General features: G+C 39.6%; 1 protein-coding gene across 1 annotated transcript; it reads right to left on the bottom strand.

Annotated features, from left to right (window-relative positions):
• Window positions 1–4,132: 4,132 nt before the first annotated feature.
• Window positions 4,133–17,762, bottom strand: TSTD3 (thiosulfate sulfurtransferase like domain containing 3). The gene is made up of 4 exons (XM_059399256.1): window positions 17,626–17,762; window positions 4,964–5,137; window positions 4,705–4,864; window positions 4,133–4,418 (listed from the first exon to the last, which is right to left on the bottom strand). The coding sequence occupies exons 1-4, from the start codon at window positions 17,696–17,698 to the stop codon at window positions 4,346–4,348; spliced, it is 480 nt and encodes a 159-aa protein (XP_059255239.1). The 5' UTR covers window positions 17,699–17,762; the 3' UTR covers window positions 4,133–4,345.
• Between the last annotated feature and the right edge of the window lie 4,757 nt (window positions 17,763–22,519).

The following is a 22,519-nucleotide window of genomic DNA, read 5'->3' as shown; positions in this document are numbered from 1 at the left end:
ATAGAATTTAGTAATGATTTTACTCTTAAGACTTAAGTGTAAAGGTCGCTGCAACTTCAGATACATTTGTTAAATTTTAATTTCAAAATAATGAAGCTTGTCTTTTTATAAATTTGAATATAGAAAATAAATTATTCTAACATGAACCCTTTGCTTGTTCACAAATACACAAGTGCATTTATGTTTGTGTTAATAGGATACTTTATTATAAGTTTTTTTTTAAGTACCAGGAATCCAGGATATTATAATTGTAAAATCTGGTTTAATTTCCTCCAAGTTAGAGATACTAAGTTCCTATCCCATTCTCACAAAGGTAAAATAGAGTGTTTAACCAACAAACATGCTAAATTAAAAGTCTATGCTCTCTCCCCAAAGGAAATTATTCTGAATCTGGTATTTATTCATCTCCTAATTTATACTTACACTATATAGGTACATCCATATATGTATAGATAGCAGTACTTGGCAGGTTTCACATTTCTGTAGTATACTTCTCTCAACATTCCCTGTGCAAGTCATGTTCATGTGTACCTCAGTTTTTCCATTTTTATTAATTCTCATCAGCTGTGTCTGTTAAGCCCACCCATTGTCTACTGGGTTTTTTTTTTTTTTAAAGTCAAACTCTTTTTTTTTTAAGATTTTATTTATTAATTTGACAGAGAGAAATCACAAGTAGACAGAGAGGCAGCCAGAGAGAGAGAGAGGGAAGCAGGCTCTCTGGAGAGCCCGATGCGGGACTCGATCCCAGGACTCTGAGATCATGACCTGAGCCGAAGGCAGCGGCTTAACCCACTGAGCCACCCAGGCGCCCTCTACTGGGTTTTTTTAATTTCAGTTACTGTGTTCTTAAATTCTAGAGTTTCTATTTGATACTTTTTTGTAGTTTTCATTACTTTAATAATTTTTGTCATCTAAGTTATTGAATATGTAAGTCAGTTATTTTAAAGTATGAAAATTCCAACATGCGGATCATCTTCAAGGTGGTCACATCACTTTTCTACTCCAGATTCCCCTTGTAATACCATTTAAGATAGGTTTCTCTATTGTGTCTTTTTTTTTTAATCTTCTAAAAAATTTTTTCAATCATGAGGTCTTACATACTGCTATTTCTAATAAATTTTAGAGAATTCTGAACAATGAATATGACAAACTGTAAGGAATGTTTGTGGCTTTGGCTCAGGGGTCTGTAAGCTGTGCCCTATGGGCCTAATCTTCCCTGCCATCTAGTTTTGCCTGGACTTTGAGCTAAGAAGGTTTGCCATATTTTTAAATGTTTGAAAAGTAATTAAAAGAATATGTGGCAGCACATGAAATATAAAATTCAAAGCTAAGTGGCCATAGTTTTGTGGATATCCAGCCACACACATTCATGTATGTACTGTCTGTGGTTGCTTTGTGCTATAGTAGCAGAGTTGAACAGCTGCAATAGAGACCTTATGGCCCACAAACCTAAAATATTTATTGTTGCCAACCCCTTGCTCTAGATAATGACATCTCTCTCTAAGAGAGGACTTACTGCTGGTAGGCCCTTAGGTTAGCAGGAAGATCACCTTAATTCAGTCATGGATTTAGTTGATTCAAAGCCATTCTTAAATTTTATGAGGGTTGGTCAATTTCTGGTTCTCCTTTGCTCTGAGGGTATCGTTTCCCAGGGGTTCCAACTAAACGTCTGGTGTATCTACCCAGGTTCTCATTCCTCGATGGGCCACAACTTCCCTTCTCTCTGAGATCGTGGCTCTTCAAATCCCACCTTAGTATATATGTTCTAGTACATTTGTTTCTATAGATAAGATCAGTTTGAGGGACGCCTGGGTGGCTCAGTTGGTTGGACGACTGCCTTCGGCTCAGGTCATGATCCTGGAGTTCCGGGATCGAGTCCCAAATCAGGCTCCCAGCTCCATGGAGAGTCTGCTTCGCTCTCTGACCTTCTCCTCGCTCATGCTCTCTCTCACTGTCTCTCTCTTAAATAAATAAATAAAATCTTAAAAAAAAAAAAAAAAGATCAGTTTGATTGATCTTATCAATGAAGATCAATGAAGGAATTACTAAAGCAGCAAGGGTTTGAAGGGCTATGCTCCCGAGAGCAGGAAAGCTGTAGAGGATGACCCAGTATGGAGGGGTGTGCGTGCATCAGTGCATGTGTGTTTACTTGCCAGCTTCTCTAGTTCTTATAGGGAGTTTGCTAGAAACTAGACTGACATTCTCAGAAATAGAAGTTCAAGGTGGTCACATCACTTTTCTACTCCACATTTCCCTTGTAATACCATTTAGGACAAACCAAGTCCTAATAATTACTTCTTAGGCCTTATATGGTCTGAATGACTGCCAAAATGAGACAAAAACATTTGGGGGTGAAGAGGTACAGAGGAAAGAAACAGAGTTGTACTGTCAGTGCTCTAAGGCATATACTCATCCTAGTGAGAGTCCTTTACATTTAAACTCCCCCCCCCCATTTTCCTTATTTGTAATTGAGATATAATTACAGAAGATATGTTTTCTTTTTTTTTTTTTAAGATTTTATTTATTTATTTGAAAGACAGAGATCACAAGTAGGCAGAGAGGCAGGCGGGGGGCGGGGGGAAGCAGACTTCCTGCTGAGCAGAGAGCCAGATGTGGGGCTTGATCCCAGGACCCTGAGACCATGACCTGAGCTGAAGGCAGAGGCTCAGACCACTGAGCCACCCAGGTTCCCCTAGAAGATATGTTTTCAAGTGTTCAATGAGTTTATACTCTGGTTTCTCTTCAGATCACATAAATCTTTCGCCTTTTAAAATGAGTTTTGATACATGTATGTACCAACACCTCACTCGAGATCTAAAGCATTTCCATCACCCTAGAAATTTCCCTCCTTGCTGCTCTTTCCAGTTAATCTTGACTCTACAGAAGCAATCATTTTGCTATTTCTATCTTTTTTCTTCATAGTTTTTAAAAAAGATTTTATTTATCAGAGCGCACAAGCAGGGGAAGAGGCAGAGGCAGAGGGAGAAGCAGTCTCCCTGCTGAGCAACGAGCCCAAACTTGGGGCTTGATCCCAGGACCCTGGGATCACAACCTGAGCTGAAGGCAGATGTTCAACTGACTGAGCCACCCAGGCATCCCTGTTATTTCTATCTTTATAGATCATATTAATTTTTTGTTATAAATCATATCACTACCATGGTTACAACACTACCGTAAGCCTTTTAGATGGTGTTAATGTATTTTCATTGTTGGGTATTTCACCTATTTTTCTGGATCTCAGATTCTTGGTGTTTTAAGACAAAGTCTGCTTTTAAAAATCTAACTTCTATATACCTCTGCTAGACATCAGACCTCTTCAGAGAAGAATCACATCTTTTTTATTATCTTTTTAGCATTTGTAATATTTAGCATCGGATCTAAGCCAAGGAAATGTGTTCAAGAAATGATTACTAGCTGTTTTTATTTTATTTAATACATTATGGGTGAAAGATATATCCATCAGAAATATCTGTACTATATATCATTATAAGAAAAGAAATTTTATGAATTTTCTAAAATGGGAAAATTTATAAATATATTATTATTAAAAAATAACTTGTTTAGTTCATAGCCTCTTTACTGAACAGAAGCTATGCTAACACAATGGCCATACATTATGATTAGGTACTGTAAGTATCCTGGGCTTGGGAATACTATTGTACTATACTAAACTATTTTAAAAATTCATTTCTAGAATCCTAACCCTTTTTTTTTTTTTAAAGATTTTTTTTTATTTATCTGACAGAGATCACAAGTAGGCAGAGAGGCAAGCAGAGAGAGAGGAGGAAACAGGCTCCCTGCAGAGCAGAGAGCCTGATGTGGGTCTCGATCCCAGGACCCTGGGATCATGACCTGAGCCGAAGGCAGAGGCTTAACCCACTGAGCCACCCAGGTGCCCCTAGAATCCTAACCCTTAATACTCCCATGGCAAGTCACATACATTATTTCAATCCTCAATAGCCTTTGAAAATAGGCAAGGGCAAGTAGTATTCTCAACTTAAACAGTTAAAGAAAAGATACAACAAATAACTGAGTTACACAAAACCCTTTCCAGTGATGCCAGGGTTTTGTGTAAACCTTTGTACATTTCAATATCATAAGCTGCATATACAGAAGGAAAGAGCCAACTTGGTTTTCTTTTTTTGTTTGTTTTTAAGAATTTATTTATTTATTTGACAGAGAGAGATCACAAGTAGGCAGACAGGCAGTCAGAGAGAGAGAGAGAGAGGAGAAAGCAGGCTCCCTGCTGAGTAGAGAGCCTGATGTGGGGACCTGAGCCGAAGGCAAAGGCTTAACCCATTGAGCCACCCAGGTGCCCAAAAAGTGCCAACTTGTATTCCAAAAATCAATTTCCGTGTTTCTTCTCTGAAAATTCATAGGTTGCCCATTCCTTCCATCCTCCAGCATAGTGTTGAGCACTGAAAACATATATCAAGGTTAGTGCTGTAAAAATTCCCTTCTGCTTTATAACACAAAGTTGATAGGAACTTTAGAGATGTAGAGATGCCATGACTACTCTAGCCTTTAAACCTACGTGAAAGACTGTTACCTTTGAGTAGGATGAAAATATAGAGGCTTAGTCTCTATCCTATTACTAACACAGTATTAGAAGACATTTTTCAGTCGACCAGTAAAAATATAATACATATGAAACATTGCTATTATACACACTCTTGAATACAATTTTATACTTCATTTATGCACCTGTTAAAGCCCAGAGATACTGCTGTGTCCAAAGCCTTCTTGCTTCTCACTCCAGCTAAACAAGAAAACACCAGACTGTCTGATTTGGATGGTTTTACTTCGTTGTACTTCTCTTTGAAGTCTTTCGGGTTCATCTGTAGAGCTTTACCTACCTCACCCACTGAAAGAAAATGTTAAGAATTTCAATTAAATCTTAGGTACAGTATATTACTGAATATATACTTTTGTGAGGAATTAATTCAAGTCACACATCACTTACGTGGAATGTTGACGGACCCGGGAATTTTCCCGTACTCGACAATTTCCCATGGCTCTCTAACATCAATTAACATAATTTTTTTGGAATTCAAGAGGTTTTTAAGTTCCTTATAAGTGACATCTTTAAAAATAGCTGTACAAAAGTTATAGCAGCTTCCCTTTATTGACTTCAAACCTGGAAAGAATAAAATAATTTCGGTACCTTCAAAGTAACATTGCTATTAATATCTGGAAGGCAGGTCAAAGAATTTCCCCCCTGATTCCAGTCAGTTCTTTTACTTCACTGACCTGTATATGTATTTTGTACACAGCCTGACAGAGCCACAGGAAGGTTACCCTCTTGCCCTCCATGCTGAATGGCTGGCCTTGTGCCAGCTCCATATTCTACTCTCTCCAAGCCCTTAATTAGGTGGAACTTATAAATACACATTCAGCATTTGGTACCTGAATCCTGCAAATAACTTGTGAATTTAATCATAATCCAAATTACAATGTTAAGAAAATTTCAATTTCCCCTTGCAAGTGAAGATGTGGGAACCTTACATTTGAAACTACACTTGTAAGTACTTAAAGGTTGTTTCTATCTGTTAAATAATTGGTGGGGCACCTTGGCTGGCTCTGTCAGAAGAGCCTGTGACTCTTGATCTCAGGGCTGTGAGTTCAAGCCCTATGCTGGGTGTAGGGATTACTTAAATAAAAACTTAAATAACTGGTAACATAATATGGTACTGGGTCATAACCTATAAAATAAATCCATGGGTCCACACTGATATAAGGATATAATTGAATAAATGGGGAGGAGGGATTATTTCAATTGATAAATGTAGAATGAATGATGAAAAGAGAAAATCACCATTAGGTTAACAAGTAATAATTATTTCAGCGAGAGCCATTGACAGAAGCTAGAGTTAGTAGGTGAAATTTTGATTAGAAATAGGATAGTATCTCCCCCAGGAAATACGTACTAATAACAAAAGGAAACACCTGAAAGATACTACTTTAACCAATTATTCAAAGATCACTTCACTAGTAATAAGAAATGTCAACATGTATACTTTGATAGGATGCTCAAAGAAGAGCACATCACTTCCTTAGTATTTTTGCCAAAATACATACCCTGAATCAAGTCAGAAGAAAATCTCAAACTCAACCTACAAAATAACCAATACTCTTAAAAAAGTGTCAAAGTTATGAAAGACAAAAGCTGTGGAACTGTCACAGATTGAAGCAGACTAAGGAGCCATGACGATGTAATAACATAGAATCCTGGATTGAATCTGGGACTATAAAAGACCTCAGTGGGAAAACTGGTGCAATTCAAATAAGGCCTATGGATTAGTTAATAATATTATGTTAGTATTACTTTCCTGATTTCAGTAACTGTACCATCTAAGATGCTTACGTTAAGGGAAGTCGGGTAAGAATAAAGGGAACTCCATTTTATTTTTCCAACTTTTCTAAAGGTCCAAATTGATTTTTTAAGCATGAAAGAAAACCCCGAAGATTTTTAAAATAAAATAAAATTTAAAAAAATTTAATAATCATATTTCACAACAAAATGACTGCTATAAAGTAAATAATAATGCTCAAAGGTTGTTTAAAATATGAAATATCTGGGGCGCCTGGGTGGCTCAGTGGGTTAAAGTCTCTGCCTTTGGCTCAGGTCATGATCCCAGGGTTCTGGGATCAAGCCCCGCATCGTGCTCTCTGCTCAGCTGGGACCCTGCTTCCTCCTCTCTCTCTGCCTGCCTCTCTGCCTACTTGTGATCTCTGTCTATCAAATAAATAAATAATAAAAAAATCTTTTAAAAAAATGAAGTATCTTATAAAGTGAATTGGTATAAACAGTATAAGCTGGCATAGAAAGTTTTTTTTCTTAATTTTTAATTTAATTTTTTATTTTTTTATAAACATATTTTTATCCCCAGGGGTACAGGTCTATGAATCACCAGGTTTCCACACTTCACAGCACTCACTATAGCACATACCCTCCCCAATGTCCATAATCCCACCCCCTTCTCCCAACCCCCCTCCCCCCAGCAACCCTCAGTTTGAGAAGCAGACACACAACATACCGTAATCTATGAGAATTCAGTATTTGGTAACAATTATATTTCAAAATAATGGGGATATTTTGTTCAACAAATATGCAGGGCAAATAGCCAGCCAATAGGAAGAAAGTATAAGCAGGCTATTGCCTCATTCCTTACATGTAAATAAATATAAATTTCAATCTAAAAACTAGTATCTTAGAAGTACCAATAGAAAACATGAGCAGATAATTTAAACCTTGGGATAAGAAGACCATTCTAAACACGGCAAAATCAGAAGCCATAAAGATTTGACCTCATAAATATGCTAAATTTATATATGGGAAAAGAACAATGAATAACTAGAAGACACGTGGCAGGCAGGAACAAAATATTCATAACACAAAAAAGACAAAACATTAGTATTAATAGAGCTTATATAAATAGGAAAAGGACAAAATTCCCAATAGAAAAATGGCCAAAACAGGAACAGGGAATTGGCCCGAATAATACCAATGATCAATAAAATGTAAAAAGATGCCTTATCTCACTACTTATTAAGGAAATGCAAGATACAAACAAAATTTTTCAAATTTTGCCAGATTTGTAAAAATTAAAAGGGATTGATTACATCAAATATTGGTAAAGGTATGAAGAAATGGGTACTCTTTTACAATGTTGGGAGTGTGTAATGTCATAACCTTTTGAAAGGAAAATTTAGCAGGAATAACACTCTGTGTATATTTTTTACTTCACAATTTCACTTTTAGGAATCTATCTTCCTACAGGAGTATTAACATGAATGCATACAAATGTATATTTGTATAAATATATTCATGGGCAGCATTCTTTGTAGTACTGAAAAATGGTAAGAAGCTGGAAGTCTATCCATAAGGAAATAGTTGTAATGGCATATTATTTAATGTAAGTTATCCAAAATATAGTATTAAATTTATAAAACTAGTTAGCACTAGGTATAAACCAGGGATTCCCAGACTTTCTTGGTTCATCCTTTAATGTCTTAGTAAATTTTCTGCAGTGTGCATAGGCCAAAAAAACCAAAACAAAACAAAAAACACACACAGAAAAACACTTCATGGTTCTATTTATTAAATAGTTAAGAAAATCCAAAAGTGAGTTTTGAAAAAACCGCATTTCCTTTGTAAAACCAAACACTGCGCTATTTTCATTTGTCTTTCTCACTGACAGCAAAAGATGGAAAAATGGACAAATATAGTAGTTAAGAAATTCAGGTTTCCTAGCAATTCCACTCCAAGGTATGTACCCAAAAGATTTGAAAACAGGGACTCAAACTCAGACACCAATGCTCATAGCAGCATTATTCACAATTATTCGCAATAGCTAAAAGATGGAAGCAGCTCAAGTGTTCATTCAACAGATGAATGGATTAACAAAATGTGGCTTATACATACAATGAAATATTATTCCGTCATAAAAAGGAATGAAGCTCTAACACATACTGCAGCTTGAAACTAAGACATGGAGAACACGCTAAGTGAAGTAATCCAGACACAATGATTTAATGATTCCACTCATGAAATATCTAGAACAGGTAAATTCATAGAAAGTAGGTTAGAGATTACCAGAAGTTGGAGGGAGGGGTGTTATTGCTCAATGGGTTTGAGTTTCTGTTGGGGGTGATGAAAATTTTTGGAAATACAGTGGTAACGATCCCCACAATGTTGTGAATACAATTAATGCCACTGAATTGTACACTCAGAAATGGCTAACAGACACATGAAAATATGTTCATCATTAGCCATCAGAGAGATTCAAATCAAAACCACATTGAGATACCACCTCACACAATTAGAATGGCCAAATTTAACAAGACAGTAAACAATATGTGTTGGAGAGGATGTGGAGAAAGGGGACCCTCTTACACTGTTGGTGGGAAGCAAGTTGGTGCAGCCACTTTGGAAAACAGTGTGGAGATTCCTTAAGAAATTAAAAATAGAGAGGTGCCTGGATGACTCAGCTGTTAAGCATCTGCCTTCGGCTAGTCATGATCCCAGGGTCCTGGGTATGAGCCCTGCATCAGGCTCTCTGCTTGGCCGGAGGCCTGCTTCTCCCTCTTCCAATCCCCCTGCTTGTCTTCCCTCTCTCGCTGTCTCTCTCTCTCTGCAATAAATAAATAAAAAGTCTTTAAAAAAAAAGAAATTAAAAATAGAGCTACCCAATGACCCTGCAATTACACTACTGGGTATTTATCCCAAAGATACAGATGTAGTGAAAAGAAGGGCCATCTGTGTGCCCCAATGTTCATAGCAGCAATGGCCACAGTTGCCAAACTGTGGAAAGAGCCAAGATGCCCTTCAACAGACGAACAGATAAAGAAGATATGGTCCATATATACAGTGGAATATTATGCCTCCATCAGAAAGGATGAATACCCAACTTTTGTATCAACATGGATGGGACTGGAAGAGATTATGCTGAGTGAAATAAGTCAAGCAGAGAAAGTCAAGTATCATACGGTTTCACTTACTTGTGGCGCATAAGGAATAACATGGAGGACACTGGGAGAAGGAGAGAAGTGAGTTGAGGGAAATCGGAGGGGGAGATGAACCATGAGAGACTGTGGACTCTGAGAAACAAACAGGGTTTTGGAGGGGAGGAGGAGTAGGAGGAGAGGTGAGTCTGGTGGTGGGTATTAAGGAGGGCACTTATTGCATGGAGCACTGGGTGTGGTGCCTAAACAATGAATCTTGGATCAATGAAAAAAATAAAATAAAATTTAAAAATTTTATAAAAAATGGCTAAAATGGCAAACTTTATATTTATTTAATATTTAATATTATATAGAATATATATAATATATAATATAAATATATATTTAAAATATATTTACATATATTTTATCAAAGCAAATACAGTAAAAAAATAAAAATACAGATTTCCCCATCCTCTTCAGATTTTGAATAGTTGGCTCATGTAATCTATAAGATTCTATCTTAAAATGCCTGGGATAAAACTTTCTCACTCAACTTTTTTGTGAATTCCCGGAATGCAACAAGTCAGCCAGCTGACTTGATACAGTTCCTCGTTGTTAGGAATTGGAAAACTACGGTAATTTAAAAAATGGTTAAACTCAAGTCTGTGGTACTTCACCACAGGGAAACAAAAATCATCTCGGTATGTAACTTGTGTAACCGAATCAAAGATAGTTATGTTTTTCTTAGATATTAGAGCCAAACTGACATTCAGTTTTCTCTATGCTTCCTGTTGGGGTGTGTGTGTGTGGGGGCAATGGAGAGCACGTGTACAGTCAATGAGGACTAGATTTCCTAGCTTTCTATGGCACAAATATTCTCTTAACGAGTCTCTGCCCCCCCAAGCCTCTCATGGTGTGAGCCTCAAGTCCATACTAACTCTTGAGTGAAAGCTATAGTGTATTTTTGGGGCACCTGGGTGGCTCAGTAGGTTAAGCCTCTGCCTTTGGCTCAGGTCATGATCTCAGGGTCCGGGGATCGAGCCCCACGTCGGGCCCTCTGTCTGTTAAAAAATTAAAAATTAAAAAAAAAAAAGCTATAGTGTATTTTTTGTACAAGGCCTCTACTTGTAAATCAACCACTTCATCTATTGCGTGATCAAAGAAACAGCGATCAGTTCCTACACTGAAGGAAAACTGGCTCTTTGGGATTTATTGCGATGATGTGTGATTCTCTTGAGGGATTCTCAAGAGTAACACAGGCTATATGTGATTTTCACATTTTTGAGGCTCGTTTTTGAATAAACTCCAGTTTGGCTTTTCCACACTGGTCAATCTAGCCTTGCCTGGATGTTCCCTACAGCCTACGCTATAAGACACAGTCTGAACTCCTTAGCATGTTCTTTCATGTCCTTCAATCTACTTTACCAGCATAATTTACCAGACCTTCTCCTCCTCCCCATTCCTCCTCTGCATCAAGAACCCTACCCTCCAGCTACATCAAAAGTAGACATGTGCCCCAACTACCTTTTTATAATGGAAAGAGCAGGGATTTTAGAGACTGATAAACCAGTTCAAATCCTCCCTTGTCCACTTAGCTCTGTAGTCCTGGGAAGATTACTTAAATTCTCCAGGACTTTGTTTCTTATTTTTAAAACAGTAATAATATTACTTAACCTTTCTGAGTTATTGTGAGGTTTAAGCAATCTCTATGGTGCAATCTTCAAATACATGTTTTCACCTTCCTTCATGATATATGCACACGGTTCTTTCTGAAGGGTTCTTTTCTTCCTTCCTCATCTCTACCTGGCACACTTTTACTCTCCTTGAAGACTCTGTTGAATACCACTTGTCACCAACCCAAAAGTTCCACTTCTAAGTATCTATTCTAGTAAGTTACTTGTAGAGATACACAAAGAGCTGTGTACAGTAACTATTGAAGAAGTTTTCAGAACGGCAAAAAAATGGAAACCAAAATGTCCATCAAGAGGGGACTGGTTAGGGGCGCCTGGGTGGCTCAGTGGTTAAGCCACTGCCTTCGGCTCAGGTCATGATCTCGGGGTCCTAGGATCGAGCCCCGCATCGGGCTCTCTGCTCAGCAGGGAGCCTGCTTCCTCCCCTCTCTCTGCCTGCCTCTCTGCCTACTTGTGATCTTTGTCTGTCAAATAAATAAATAAAATCTTTAAAAAAAAAAAAAAAGAGGGGACTGGTTAAATAAACTGTGGTAATCCATACTATGGACTATATGCAGTAGTTAAAAGAGTTATATGTACTGCCATGGAAAGTTTCTGAATACCTAAGTGAGAAAAGAATTCAGAAAAGTATGCACGATAGATCACATTGTATGACAAGAAGTAACTAATGTCAATGAGAATGTGGAGAAAAGGGAACCCTCATGCACTACTGGGAATGTGAATTGGTGCAGCCACTGTGGAAAACATATGGAAGTTCCTCAAAAAATTAAGAATAGAACTACCATATGATCCAGCAATTCCATTCCTGGTATTTATCTGAGCAAAATGAAGATGCTACCTTCAAAAGATATATGCACCACTGTGTTTCCTGCAGCATTATGTGTAACAGCCAAGATATAGAAACAGCCTAAGTGTCCATTGATGGATAAATGGATAAAGAAATTGTGGTACATGGAGCGCCTAGGTGGCTCAGTGGGTTAAAGCCTCTGCTTTCGGCTCAGGACATGACCCTGGGGTCCTGGGATCGAGCCCCATATCGGGCTCTCTGCTCGGTAGGGAGCCTGCTTCTTTCTCTCTCTCTGCTTGCATCTCTGCCTACTTGTGATCTCTGTCTGTCAAATAAATAAATAAAATCTTAAAAAAAAATAAAGAAATTGTGGTACACACACACACACACACACACACACACACACACACACACAAATATTCAGCCATAAAAAAGAATGAACTCTTGGCATTTGAGACATGCACCTTGAGGGCATTACCCTAAGTCAGATCAAGAAAGATAAATACCGTGTGATCTCATATGTGGAACCAAAAGCAAACAAGCAAAAAAATAAACAAACCCTCCAAATCCAAGTTCACAGATACAGAGAACAGACTGGTGGTTGCCAGAGGCAGGGAGGGGTGGGGCAGGAGAAATGGGTGAAAGCAAAAAAGATAAAAAATTTAAAATATGTACTTTTTGGGGGCGCCTGGGTGGCTCAGTGGGTTAAGCTGCTGCCTTCGGCTCAGGTCATGATCTCAGGGTCCTGGGATCAAGTCCTGCATCGGGCTCTCTGCTCAGCAGGGAGCCTGCTTCCCTCTCTCTCTCTCTGCCTGCCTCTCCATCTACTTGTGATCTCTGTCAAATAAATAAATAAAATCTTAAAAAAAAAGTTTAAAAAAATAAAAAAATAAAATATGTACTTTTTTAAATTAAAAAAATAAGAATTCTCATCTTCATAGGGAGACAGAATGTAGGCCTCTTGGGGGAGAGTAAATGATTTTTAGGAAAGATGAACGGGCTCTTAGAAGAATAAATGGGAGGTATGCCAGTTTGTGACAAAGATTGGGTGTGGTGTTGAGTTCTAGTCTTCTTTCCTGTGATGAGTCAATCATCCTTGGTTGGTGAAACTCTTGGGGAGGGGATTTATGAAATTGAGTTCCTTTTGGAGGACTGTCTTAAGGCAGGTAAGAGGAGTTCAGAGAAATCCTCTCTCCATATTTGCTGTTTTTCAAATGCCTATAGCTTAAAAAAAAAAAAATCAGCCTACCAACCCAAATTTCAGTGTGAGATAAAATGATGACCTTTATTTATTTATTTATTTATTTATTTATTTGACAGAGATCACAAGTAAGCAGAGAGGCAGGCAGAGAGAGGGGAAAGCAGGCTCCCTGCTGAGCAGAGAGCCCGATGCAGGACTCCAATCAGGACCCTGAGATCATGACCTGAGCTGAAGGCAGAGGCTTAACCCACTGAGCCACTCAGGTGCCCCTGACCTAAAAATATTTAAAATCGCATCAAATTAGACTATGCAAATTGAAGATCCAGTATAATTCAGAATGGTCTGATACATACTGCATATACATGTTTAGAAGCTTGCTTTTCTAAAATTGTCAGGTCTGTTTAGTAAGAAGAAACTTGTAGGAAGAAGCTTTTTTTTTTTTTTTTTTTTTTTTTCAAACAGAAAACTTAAGGAATTTAGGATTACTTCTAGAGGCGCCTGGGTCACTCAGTCATTAAGCATCTGCCTTCAGCTCAGGTCAATGTCCCAGAGTCCTGGCATGGAGCTGCTCATGGAGACCCTCATGGAGTCCTCCGCTCTGTGGGAAGCCTGTTCTCCTTCTCCCACAACCCCCTGCTTGTATTCCCTCTTTCTCTGTGAAATAAATAAAATGTTGTTTTTTTTTTAAAGAAATTTAGCATTATCATGATATATCTCTAAGTTCTAGATTCAATTATTCTTTGAAAAAATTTTTTAAAATTTTATTTATTGATGTAATATCTACACCCAGTGTGGGGCTTAAACCCATGGCCCCAAGATAAAGAGTTGCATGCAAGTTCTTCCAAGTGAGCCAGCTGGCACCCCTATTTTTTGAATTATTTAATTTCAATTAGCCTAATGCAATTTAATTATTATATGTTTAAAGAAACTATATATAGAAGTCATACACATGATTTGGGTTCTGAATGTATTTTTTCATAAATTTAGCTTCTTTTCTATATTATAATATAGTATAGTTTTGTATTATATGTTCTGATTTAAAATACTGAGCTAGGGGTGCCTGGGTGGCTCAGTGGTTTAAGCCTCTGCCTTCAGCTCAGGTCATGATCTCAGGGTCCTGGGATCGAGCCCCACATCAGGCTCTCTGCTCAGCGGGGAGCCTGCTTCCCTCTCTCTCTCTGCCTGCCTCTCTGCCTACTTGTGATCTCTCTCTATCAAATAAAATAAATAAAAATATTAAAAAAAATAAAAAATAAAATACTGAGCTAAATTTCACTTAGAGGGGCACCTTGGTGGCTCAGTCTGTTAAGCGTCTGCCTTCAGCTCAAGTCATGATACTAGGGTCCTGAGATCGAGCCCCACACTGGGCTCCCTGCTCAGTGGGGAGCCTGCTTCTCCCTCTCCCTCTGTCCTACTCCCTGTTTGTGTGCTTGCTCTCTCTCTCAAATAAATACAAATCTTAAAAAAAAATTTTCCACTTAGAAATAGCGTACCATCACTTCCTACCAATTCAGTTTGGTATTCTTTTTATAATTTCAAACAAAATTTTGATGGGAAAAATGTAACTATTTGAAACATAAAAGTTTTTGCTTAATGATAACAACCATAATGATAGCAACTCACTCTTGCCACAACTATAAAATAAATTCTCTGGTTCATCTGTAATCCTCTTTTGGATGCTGACACCTTAGAAATCCCACATTAGTATCTGTTGAATACCAAAAATTATTTCTAGGGATACCTGGGTGGCTCAGTCGGTTAAGCTGCTGCCTTCGGCCCAGGTCATGATCTCAGGATCCTGGGATCAAGCCCTGCATCATGCTCCTTGCTCAGTGGGGAGCCTGCTTTACCCTATTCTCCCCACTTGTGCTCTTTCTCACAAATAAATAAATATAATCTTAAAAAAAAGAAAATTATTTCTAGAGACCATATAACAGTGAATATAAACAACCCACAACCAAGAAAGAATACATTAGAAATAATGATTGTTACTCCAGAGAGAAAATATTAGTAAGAACATTTGGTGTGCTTCCTTATCGAACGTGTATTTGAGTTTGGTGTGAACATTTTATGACTTCCAATGTAATCACTTCAATAAATATTTTGACTTTTTGAGAACCACTTGCAGCAAAATTTGAAAAGCAAGTGAACAACCATCCTATGGGATATAAAGATTATTTTAGGGACTCTAGGGAGTAAAAGATTAAAGGGAATCTAAAGATTCTAGGGAATAAAAGATTAAAAATGGAAATTTTAGATACGGCAATGCATTTATCAGATGAAGCGGTGAATTTAATATGAAAGGGGAATCCATATACTATCTTTGAGCTTCTCAAAGTTACTTGTCTTCTCAACCTCCATTACTACTCACTCACAGTATTTTCCCTTAAATAGCCAGCCGCTCGAGTCGCCACGTCCTCTGACTGTCACCTTCCCCAACCTCCCTCCTTTTTTAAAGCATCTTCTACTGCTGCCAACTGATTCATATTGACAAAGCACTTCCGTGTTTTCTGTTGTTCTTTGTAGGACTAGGATTAAGTAAAGGCCTTTACACAACCTGACTATTACCCCAAAATCTACTTAGAACCTTAGAGAGGTCAGAACTCAGGGGAGAGACAGGACAGGATGTGGTAGATGAAAGTTGACTCACTTCAGGTCACCACAAAGGTGTGTGAGTACAGCTCAGTGTACATGACTTAGTAGGTCAGGTTTGGGATCCTGCTTCAGCCCTGCATAAGTCTAAACAGAAGCAAAGAGGAAGGTGAGAATAAAACTAGTAGAATAAAACCTGAGGGGATACTTTCAGAGAATAAAGGTATACGGCAAGTTTTTGTCCTCGTGGAAATGTAGGAGACAAAGGACATTTTCAGTGTTATGGGGAGGGGCCACTGTTTCAGTAACAAGCACTCATGTTAGCAGCCTCAAGTCATTAAGAAGACAAGACTTGACAGTATTCTCTTTGGAAAGTCTAGGCTGAAAGATTAGAAACCCACCCTGGCGATTGGAAGCAATGTAAATATTCATACAGGGAATAGTTAAATTAATTATGAAGCATAGCATGCAGCATTTACAAGCATTTACCTACATTTATTGACTTGGAGAGATGTCCATATTGCTAAATGAAAAAGCTCTCCCTTTAAGATCGATACACACATAAGATACAATACTTATGTTTTATAAATGTCCAGAAGAACACCTGGAAGTAAACAAGAAACTATTTCTGGGGAGTGGGATTGCAGGGACAGGAATTCTGAGGCATAAATTAAAAAACACCAACACCTACATATTATATATGTAGTATTTTTAAGTGTACATTTATCTAGACTCATAGAAAAGTGTTCAGAAGGATGTATACTCAACCACATTTGGCGAGGAGGGTGGAATATGGGAGCGTGTATAGAGGGAACTGTCAGCTGTTCTTTATTGTCTGTTGGAATATAATGGGAATATAATAATGTATCACTAGCAGAATTTTTTCTTTAAAGATTTTAAGTCATCTCTACGCCCCACCTGGGGCTCCAGCATAACAGCTCTGAGATCAAGGGTTGCATGCTCCACCAATGAGCCAGCCAGGCACCCCACTAGTAAAATTTTTTTAATGAAAAGGCACCTTTTCTCTAACACTTTCTCCAACTCAGATAGAATACTTGCTTTTTCCATTGCAGTCTCCTGGGGCTCTGTGTGTGGTCATTGTTTACCTGTGTCTGTCTCTCCCTAAAATGGTGACGTGAACTGCAGAGGCTGTATCCCCAGCAGGAGGTCTGCATTTCTAGGCGCTCAATAAACAACATATTTGCATCGAAAAAGCACATTTTAAACTACAGAGGATGCACCAAGAGTGCAAGTGGAGTAAGTGGTTGGGAGAGTTGGGGACACAGTGTCATTCCACGGTCTCTGCAACTGCATCCACAAATAAAAATTGTGGTAACGGAGAGACCAGGTAAAGCAGAACGAAGGGACTGGAAGCATGCTCTGAGTCATGCACGCAACGCCTCCACGAACAACCTTCGTTTCTCCGGCCGGTTTTGCCGTCCGTAAAATTAGCAGTGGTACTTTAATAGCTCTAAGTGTTACAGTTCTAGGTGACTTGCCACGGAGCTCTGAGCGCGGCTCCCCAGTGGGTCACAGGTGTAACTCGCAAAGCTGGGCTCATCCTCAGTCTCCAGCAGAAACTGGCCCTGTTGCTCGCTCGTCTAGTCGCCAACTGACCTTCACTGCCCAGTCCCGCACCAGTATCTTCCTAAAAGCCTCTCCTACGCGAGCTCCCTGGAGCAACGCTGACCTCTCTCCCTGCGTCCCCCGAGCACCCCCAGACCCAAGTAGCCCGGAATCGGAAAGAACGAGAACGGAATGTAGGTGCTATATCTTCCCAGGAGCCAAGAGTAATTGGACTGATTTTTAACTGGAAGCCGCAAGCAGCGAGCACCCCCACCAATGCCATTCCTTCCCCGAGCCCGAGGTTAGACGCTCTCTCTTTACCCAGGGACCACCGAGCTCACCCCAGAGAGCAGCCTCCGCGGACGCCAGGATCGGCCGGCGCGCGCTCCGGAACAGCGGCAGCGGCAGCACCATGGCCCGCTAGCGCCCACCGGGCCCCAGACTTCCTCCTCTGGCTCCTCCTCCTTCTTCTTCTCCGCGGCACCGCCCTCCCCCCGCCCCCGCCCCCGCCCCCCGCCCCGCGCCGAGCTCTTGAGCGCCCCCGGGACGAGTGCTGGCCGAAGCGGGGAGTTATCGCCGAGGGAACCGTTCCCTACTCTGGAACTTTAAATTGGAAAGTAACTCGGGAGTTGGGGCGCGCCTGGGTGGCTCAGTGGGTTCGGTGTCTGCTTTTGGCTCCGGTCATGGTCATGATCCCAGCGTCCTGGGATGGAGCCCTCACTGGGGCTCCGGGCTCCGCGGGGAGCCTACTTCTGCCTCTCTCTCTGCTTGTGAGCCCTCCCCCTGTCAAGGAAATAAATCAAATCTTTAAAAAAGAAGCAGAGTTGAGCTTGCTTTTTTTGTTTTGGATTATTATTTTTTAAGGAGAGACGAAGCTTAAAAGTGGAAATTAGAAAATATACCAAAGATGAAACTAAAAGATTTTTTTAAAAAGATGTTATTTATTTATTTTTGAGAGAGAGAAAATGAGCCGGGGGAGGGGGGGCAGGCTAGGGGTAGAGGGAGAAGCGTGCTCCCCATGGAGCTGAGAGGCCCTAGCCCTGCTCATTTTGGGACCCTGAGGGGAAGGCAGATGCTTAACCGACTGAGCCATCCAGGCGTCGAAATTTAAATATTTAAAGTAAACAAATTTTTCCAACTTACTTTATAATAGGATTCTTATAGATTAATTTAAAGGGAATTACATGGACGCTTTTCCAAGAACTGCTCTTAACTCCAATAGCTGGTTCAACTAATGTCAGTATTAAGATAATCTCATGCGATCATCTTTCCCCCACAACTCTGATACTTGACTACAATTGACCACAGCTTGCCGGAGTTAGATCCAACTATTTTATAAAATGCCTTAGTTTGCAATTGCTACCGTAACAAATTACCACAAATTTACTGGCTTCAAACAATATAAATGTATTATGTACAGTTCTGTAGGTGTCAGCAAGCCTGTGTTCCTTCTGAAGGCTCTAGGCAGAATGTCTTTTATTGCCTTTTTCATCTGCTAGAGGCTGCTGGCATTCCTTGGCCAGTGGTCCCCTTCCCCATTTTCAAAGCCAGCAACTAGCATCTTCAAATCTCTAACTCTGACCTCTGCTTCTGTTGTTGCATCCCTTACTCTTCGTCTGACCCTCCTGCCTCCCTTTTTTAAAGACCTTTGTAATAATATCTTGGGCTACTTGGGTGATCTAGGATAATTTCCCTATCTCAAGATCCTTAATTTAATCATATCCGCAATGTCCTTTTGCCATGTAATGTAACATGATCACACGTTCCAGGAATTAGAATACCTTGGGGGTGGGGAGTGTTGTTCAGCTTACCACATAAAGTTTATTATTGGGACGCCTGGGTGGCTCAGTGGGTTGAGGCTCTGCCTTCGTCTCCCGTCGTGGTCTTGGAGTCCTGGGATCCAGCCCAGCATCACATAGGGATCTCTGCTCAACAGAGAGCCTGCTTCCTCCTCTCTCTCTGCCTGCCTCTCTGCCTACTTGTGATCTCTGTCAAATGAATAAATAAAATCTTTTTAAAAAACGTTTATTATTACTGTGGTTCATTTCCTTATTTTAAATTTATTCTCAATTTGGTCCCCCAAATTGAGAATAAATTTAAAAATTGAAAGCTGTATTTAACTGCAAATTAATTTACAATGGAAATTTTAAAAAATTAACTTCTAAATGATATTATTATTTTTTAAGATTTTATTTATTTATTTGACACACAGAGAGAGAGAGATCACAAGTAGGCAGAGAGGCAGGCAGAGAGAGGGGGAAGCCGGCTCACCGCCGAGCAGAGAGCCCAATGCCGGGCTCGATCCCAGGACCCTGTGACCATGACCCGAGCCGAAGGCAGAGGCTTAACCCACTGAGCCACCCAGGCACCCCCTAAATGATATTATTAAAGTATGTGTCCAAGGAATAATTTCATTAAGCAGTCTAAAATTATTCTGTTTTCAATAATTAAATAATTAATAGCACCACTTCAGATTTCTATGCCAGTGCCATCACTTACCATTATGTCTCTCCAAATTATTTGGAGTTTTGCTATAGTTTCTATATGATCTATGTTGTGGATTAACTTTGAATTAAAATGTCATCAAATTCATGGACTTCCCATGGCATCCCAAAGCTGTCTTGAATACATCAAAACAACAGATAGTCTGAACACAGATATGGAAACAATGAAACAAAGTGCTTGACCTCAATAACTCACATTCAATTTGATTTATACTTTTGCAACAGCACATATCATGAAACAATTTTTTTTCCAATGTTCATGACTAAGTATTTGAGATATATTTTTCTGCAGGATTTTTTCTCTCAAAAGGTGAATAGCTCCTCCCTTACCTAGCACAGTGCCAGACTTGGTTTATTTAAGAGTTCTCATAACAAAAATTCTTGTCAAGAAAGAGCCTTGATTATTGTTCTTTGGACAGGTGTCCAAGTTCTTCTTTCAGAGAAGAGTCAGGAAGGCTTAAAGTGAGATGAAGGGAGAAAAAATAGTTTAACTTTTCTGGGAAAGGTCTACCAGTGTTGAGTTAATATGCACCATTAATTCTCCAACAACTCCTTTTATTTCTTGGCATAATGAAAGTGAAAGGCAACTTGAAAGGAGGAGATTTTCCCCATTTCTTTCTAAGTCACATCAAGCCTCCAGATATTTGACAAATCAAATGAAGATTAGGAAATATTTTTCCTGCAGCTTTTTTTTTTAATGTGTTTCTATCAAAACTTAAAATAACTATCTGTTGACTCATCATTTCCATTGCTGTCTACTAATGATTATTTGCACAAGTAGGCAAAGATAAAGATAAAAGTACATCAACAGAAAACTGGGGAAAAAATGATACATCCATTTTAAGTTTAAGCAACTAGACAAAAGAATGAGGTTAATGTAGGTTTATGTCCAAGATATACTTCAAATGAAAAAAAAATCAAGTTGTAAAATAGAATGTAGACAGCTAGAAATCAAGATAGTTTTGGAATTTTATCATTTCAAAAAAAAATTGTATGGTATTTGCATAATTGCTGTTTCTTGTCCCCTTTTAAAAAAAAAAGATTTTATTTATTTATTTGACAGAGAGAGAGAGATCACAAGTAGGCAGACAGGCAGGCAGACAGAGGAGGAAGCAGACTCCCTGCTTAGCAGAGAGCCAGATGCAGGGCTCTCTCCCAGAACCCTGAGATCATGAACTGAGCCTAAGACAGAGGGTCAACCCACTGAGCCACCCAGGCACCCCATCTTTCCTTTTGAGAGAGAGCGAGCAGGAACAGGAGAGGGTGAAAGGGAGAGGGGCAGACAGAGAGGGAGAAGCAGACTCCCGACTGAGCTGGGAGCCTGAGCCACCCAGGAGCCACCAGGCACACCTAAATCTTAAATTTCTTTGTTCTAATTCAGTCCCCTCCCTTTTTAAATTGGGAGTCCAATATATGATACATTTTTTCTTTTTTTTTTTTTTAAAGATTTTATTTATTTATTTGATAGATCACAAGTAGGCAGAGAGAGGAAGGGAAGCAAGCTCCCAGCTGAGCAGAGAGCCCGATGCAGGGCTCTATCCCAGGACCTTGGGATCATGACCTGAGCGGAAGGCAGAAGCTTTAACCCACTGAGCCACCCAGGTGCCCCTATGATACATTTTTTAAAAGTTCATTTACACCAATGCAGTTTAGTATGGAAATTTAGATTTTTGCAGGTTTGCATATCTTCTTTTCCTCCATGTTCTGTTTCAAATCTGATGTTAAAATAAATAAAAACTTCGATTTGTGATGTAAACAGTTTTGACTTAACAATTACACCACAGTACGACATGTTCTTATTTGGGGAATATTTTTTTTTCCCTAAAGAAAAAAAATTCCCCTACTCCAAAACTTGAGTAGTGATCCCTATCCCCAGCACCGTAACTGGCAAATTTGTACTTAGTTACATTTGTCGAATGGGTGGTTTCCATAAATACAATGTGAACACCTAGTGACCTCCTTTGCTAAGTTCTGTACATAGAAGTAATGCTAACTATTTCGTAAGAAATTAATTAGAGATTTTACGGGGAAAACCAGAGTTTTTTAAATTTAACCTTTGGTATCTTGGACTCTTAACCCAAGGTTCTATCATTAGGCCACCTCTCTCCTGGTTGAAGAGTTGTGAAGGATTACAAAACTCTTAGGACTCACGCATAACTAGAGTGGATGTTTGCAACATCATTAAAATATTTTCAAAACGATTATTTTTACTAAACAAATGCAGTGTGCAAACCAATTTAACAGATAATCGAGCTTCGAAGAGCTATAGGTGAAGGTCAAGAAATTTCTTGTCTCCGTAAGTAAGCTAGGACAGGTAAGCCGATAATAATGAAAAAAAATGCGAGACAACATATGACAAATGTCAGATGTGATTTTATTGCGGTGTGACGGAGAGAAGTCAGAAGCTATCCCTTCAGGCCTTCAGCAACAAGTGGGATTTAAGCCCGACTCCGGGAAGCCCTTGAACTGCTCACACCCGAACACCGTCCGGACGCAGCCGGGAGTTCCTAGCGGTTATCCTCCGATTAGCCGGCCTACGGGGCTCTGCAGATCCACAGAACGCAGGCGCGGCGCCACCGGCCCCGGGGTGGGGGTGGGGGGCGGTCCACGCCCCACTCCCGTGCGCCGCGGCGGGGAAGGCGTCAAACCCCGCCCCGGAGGCGGGGCAGGCACACGAGGCCCCGCCCCGGCCGACCGGGAGGTCAGCCGCGCATGCGCAGTCTCTTCTGGT

The sequence above is a fragment of the Mustela nigripes genome, chromosome 5, assembly GCF_022355385.1.
Source record: "Mustela nigripes isolate SB6536 chromosome 5, MUSNIG.SB6536, whole genome shotgun sequence".
In the NCBI taxonomy this organism is placed as follows: Eukaryota; Metazoa; Chordata; class Mammalia; order Carnivora; family Mustelidae; genus Mustela; species Mustela nigripes.
This window is presented reverse-complemented; position numbering and strand designations above follow the sequence as displayed.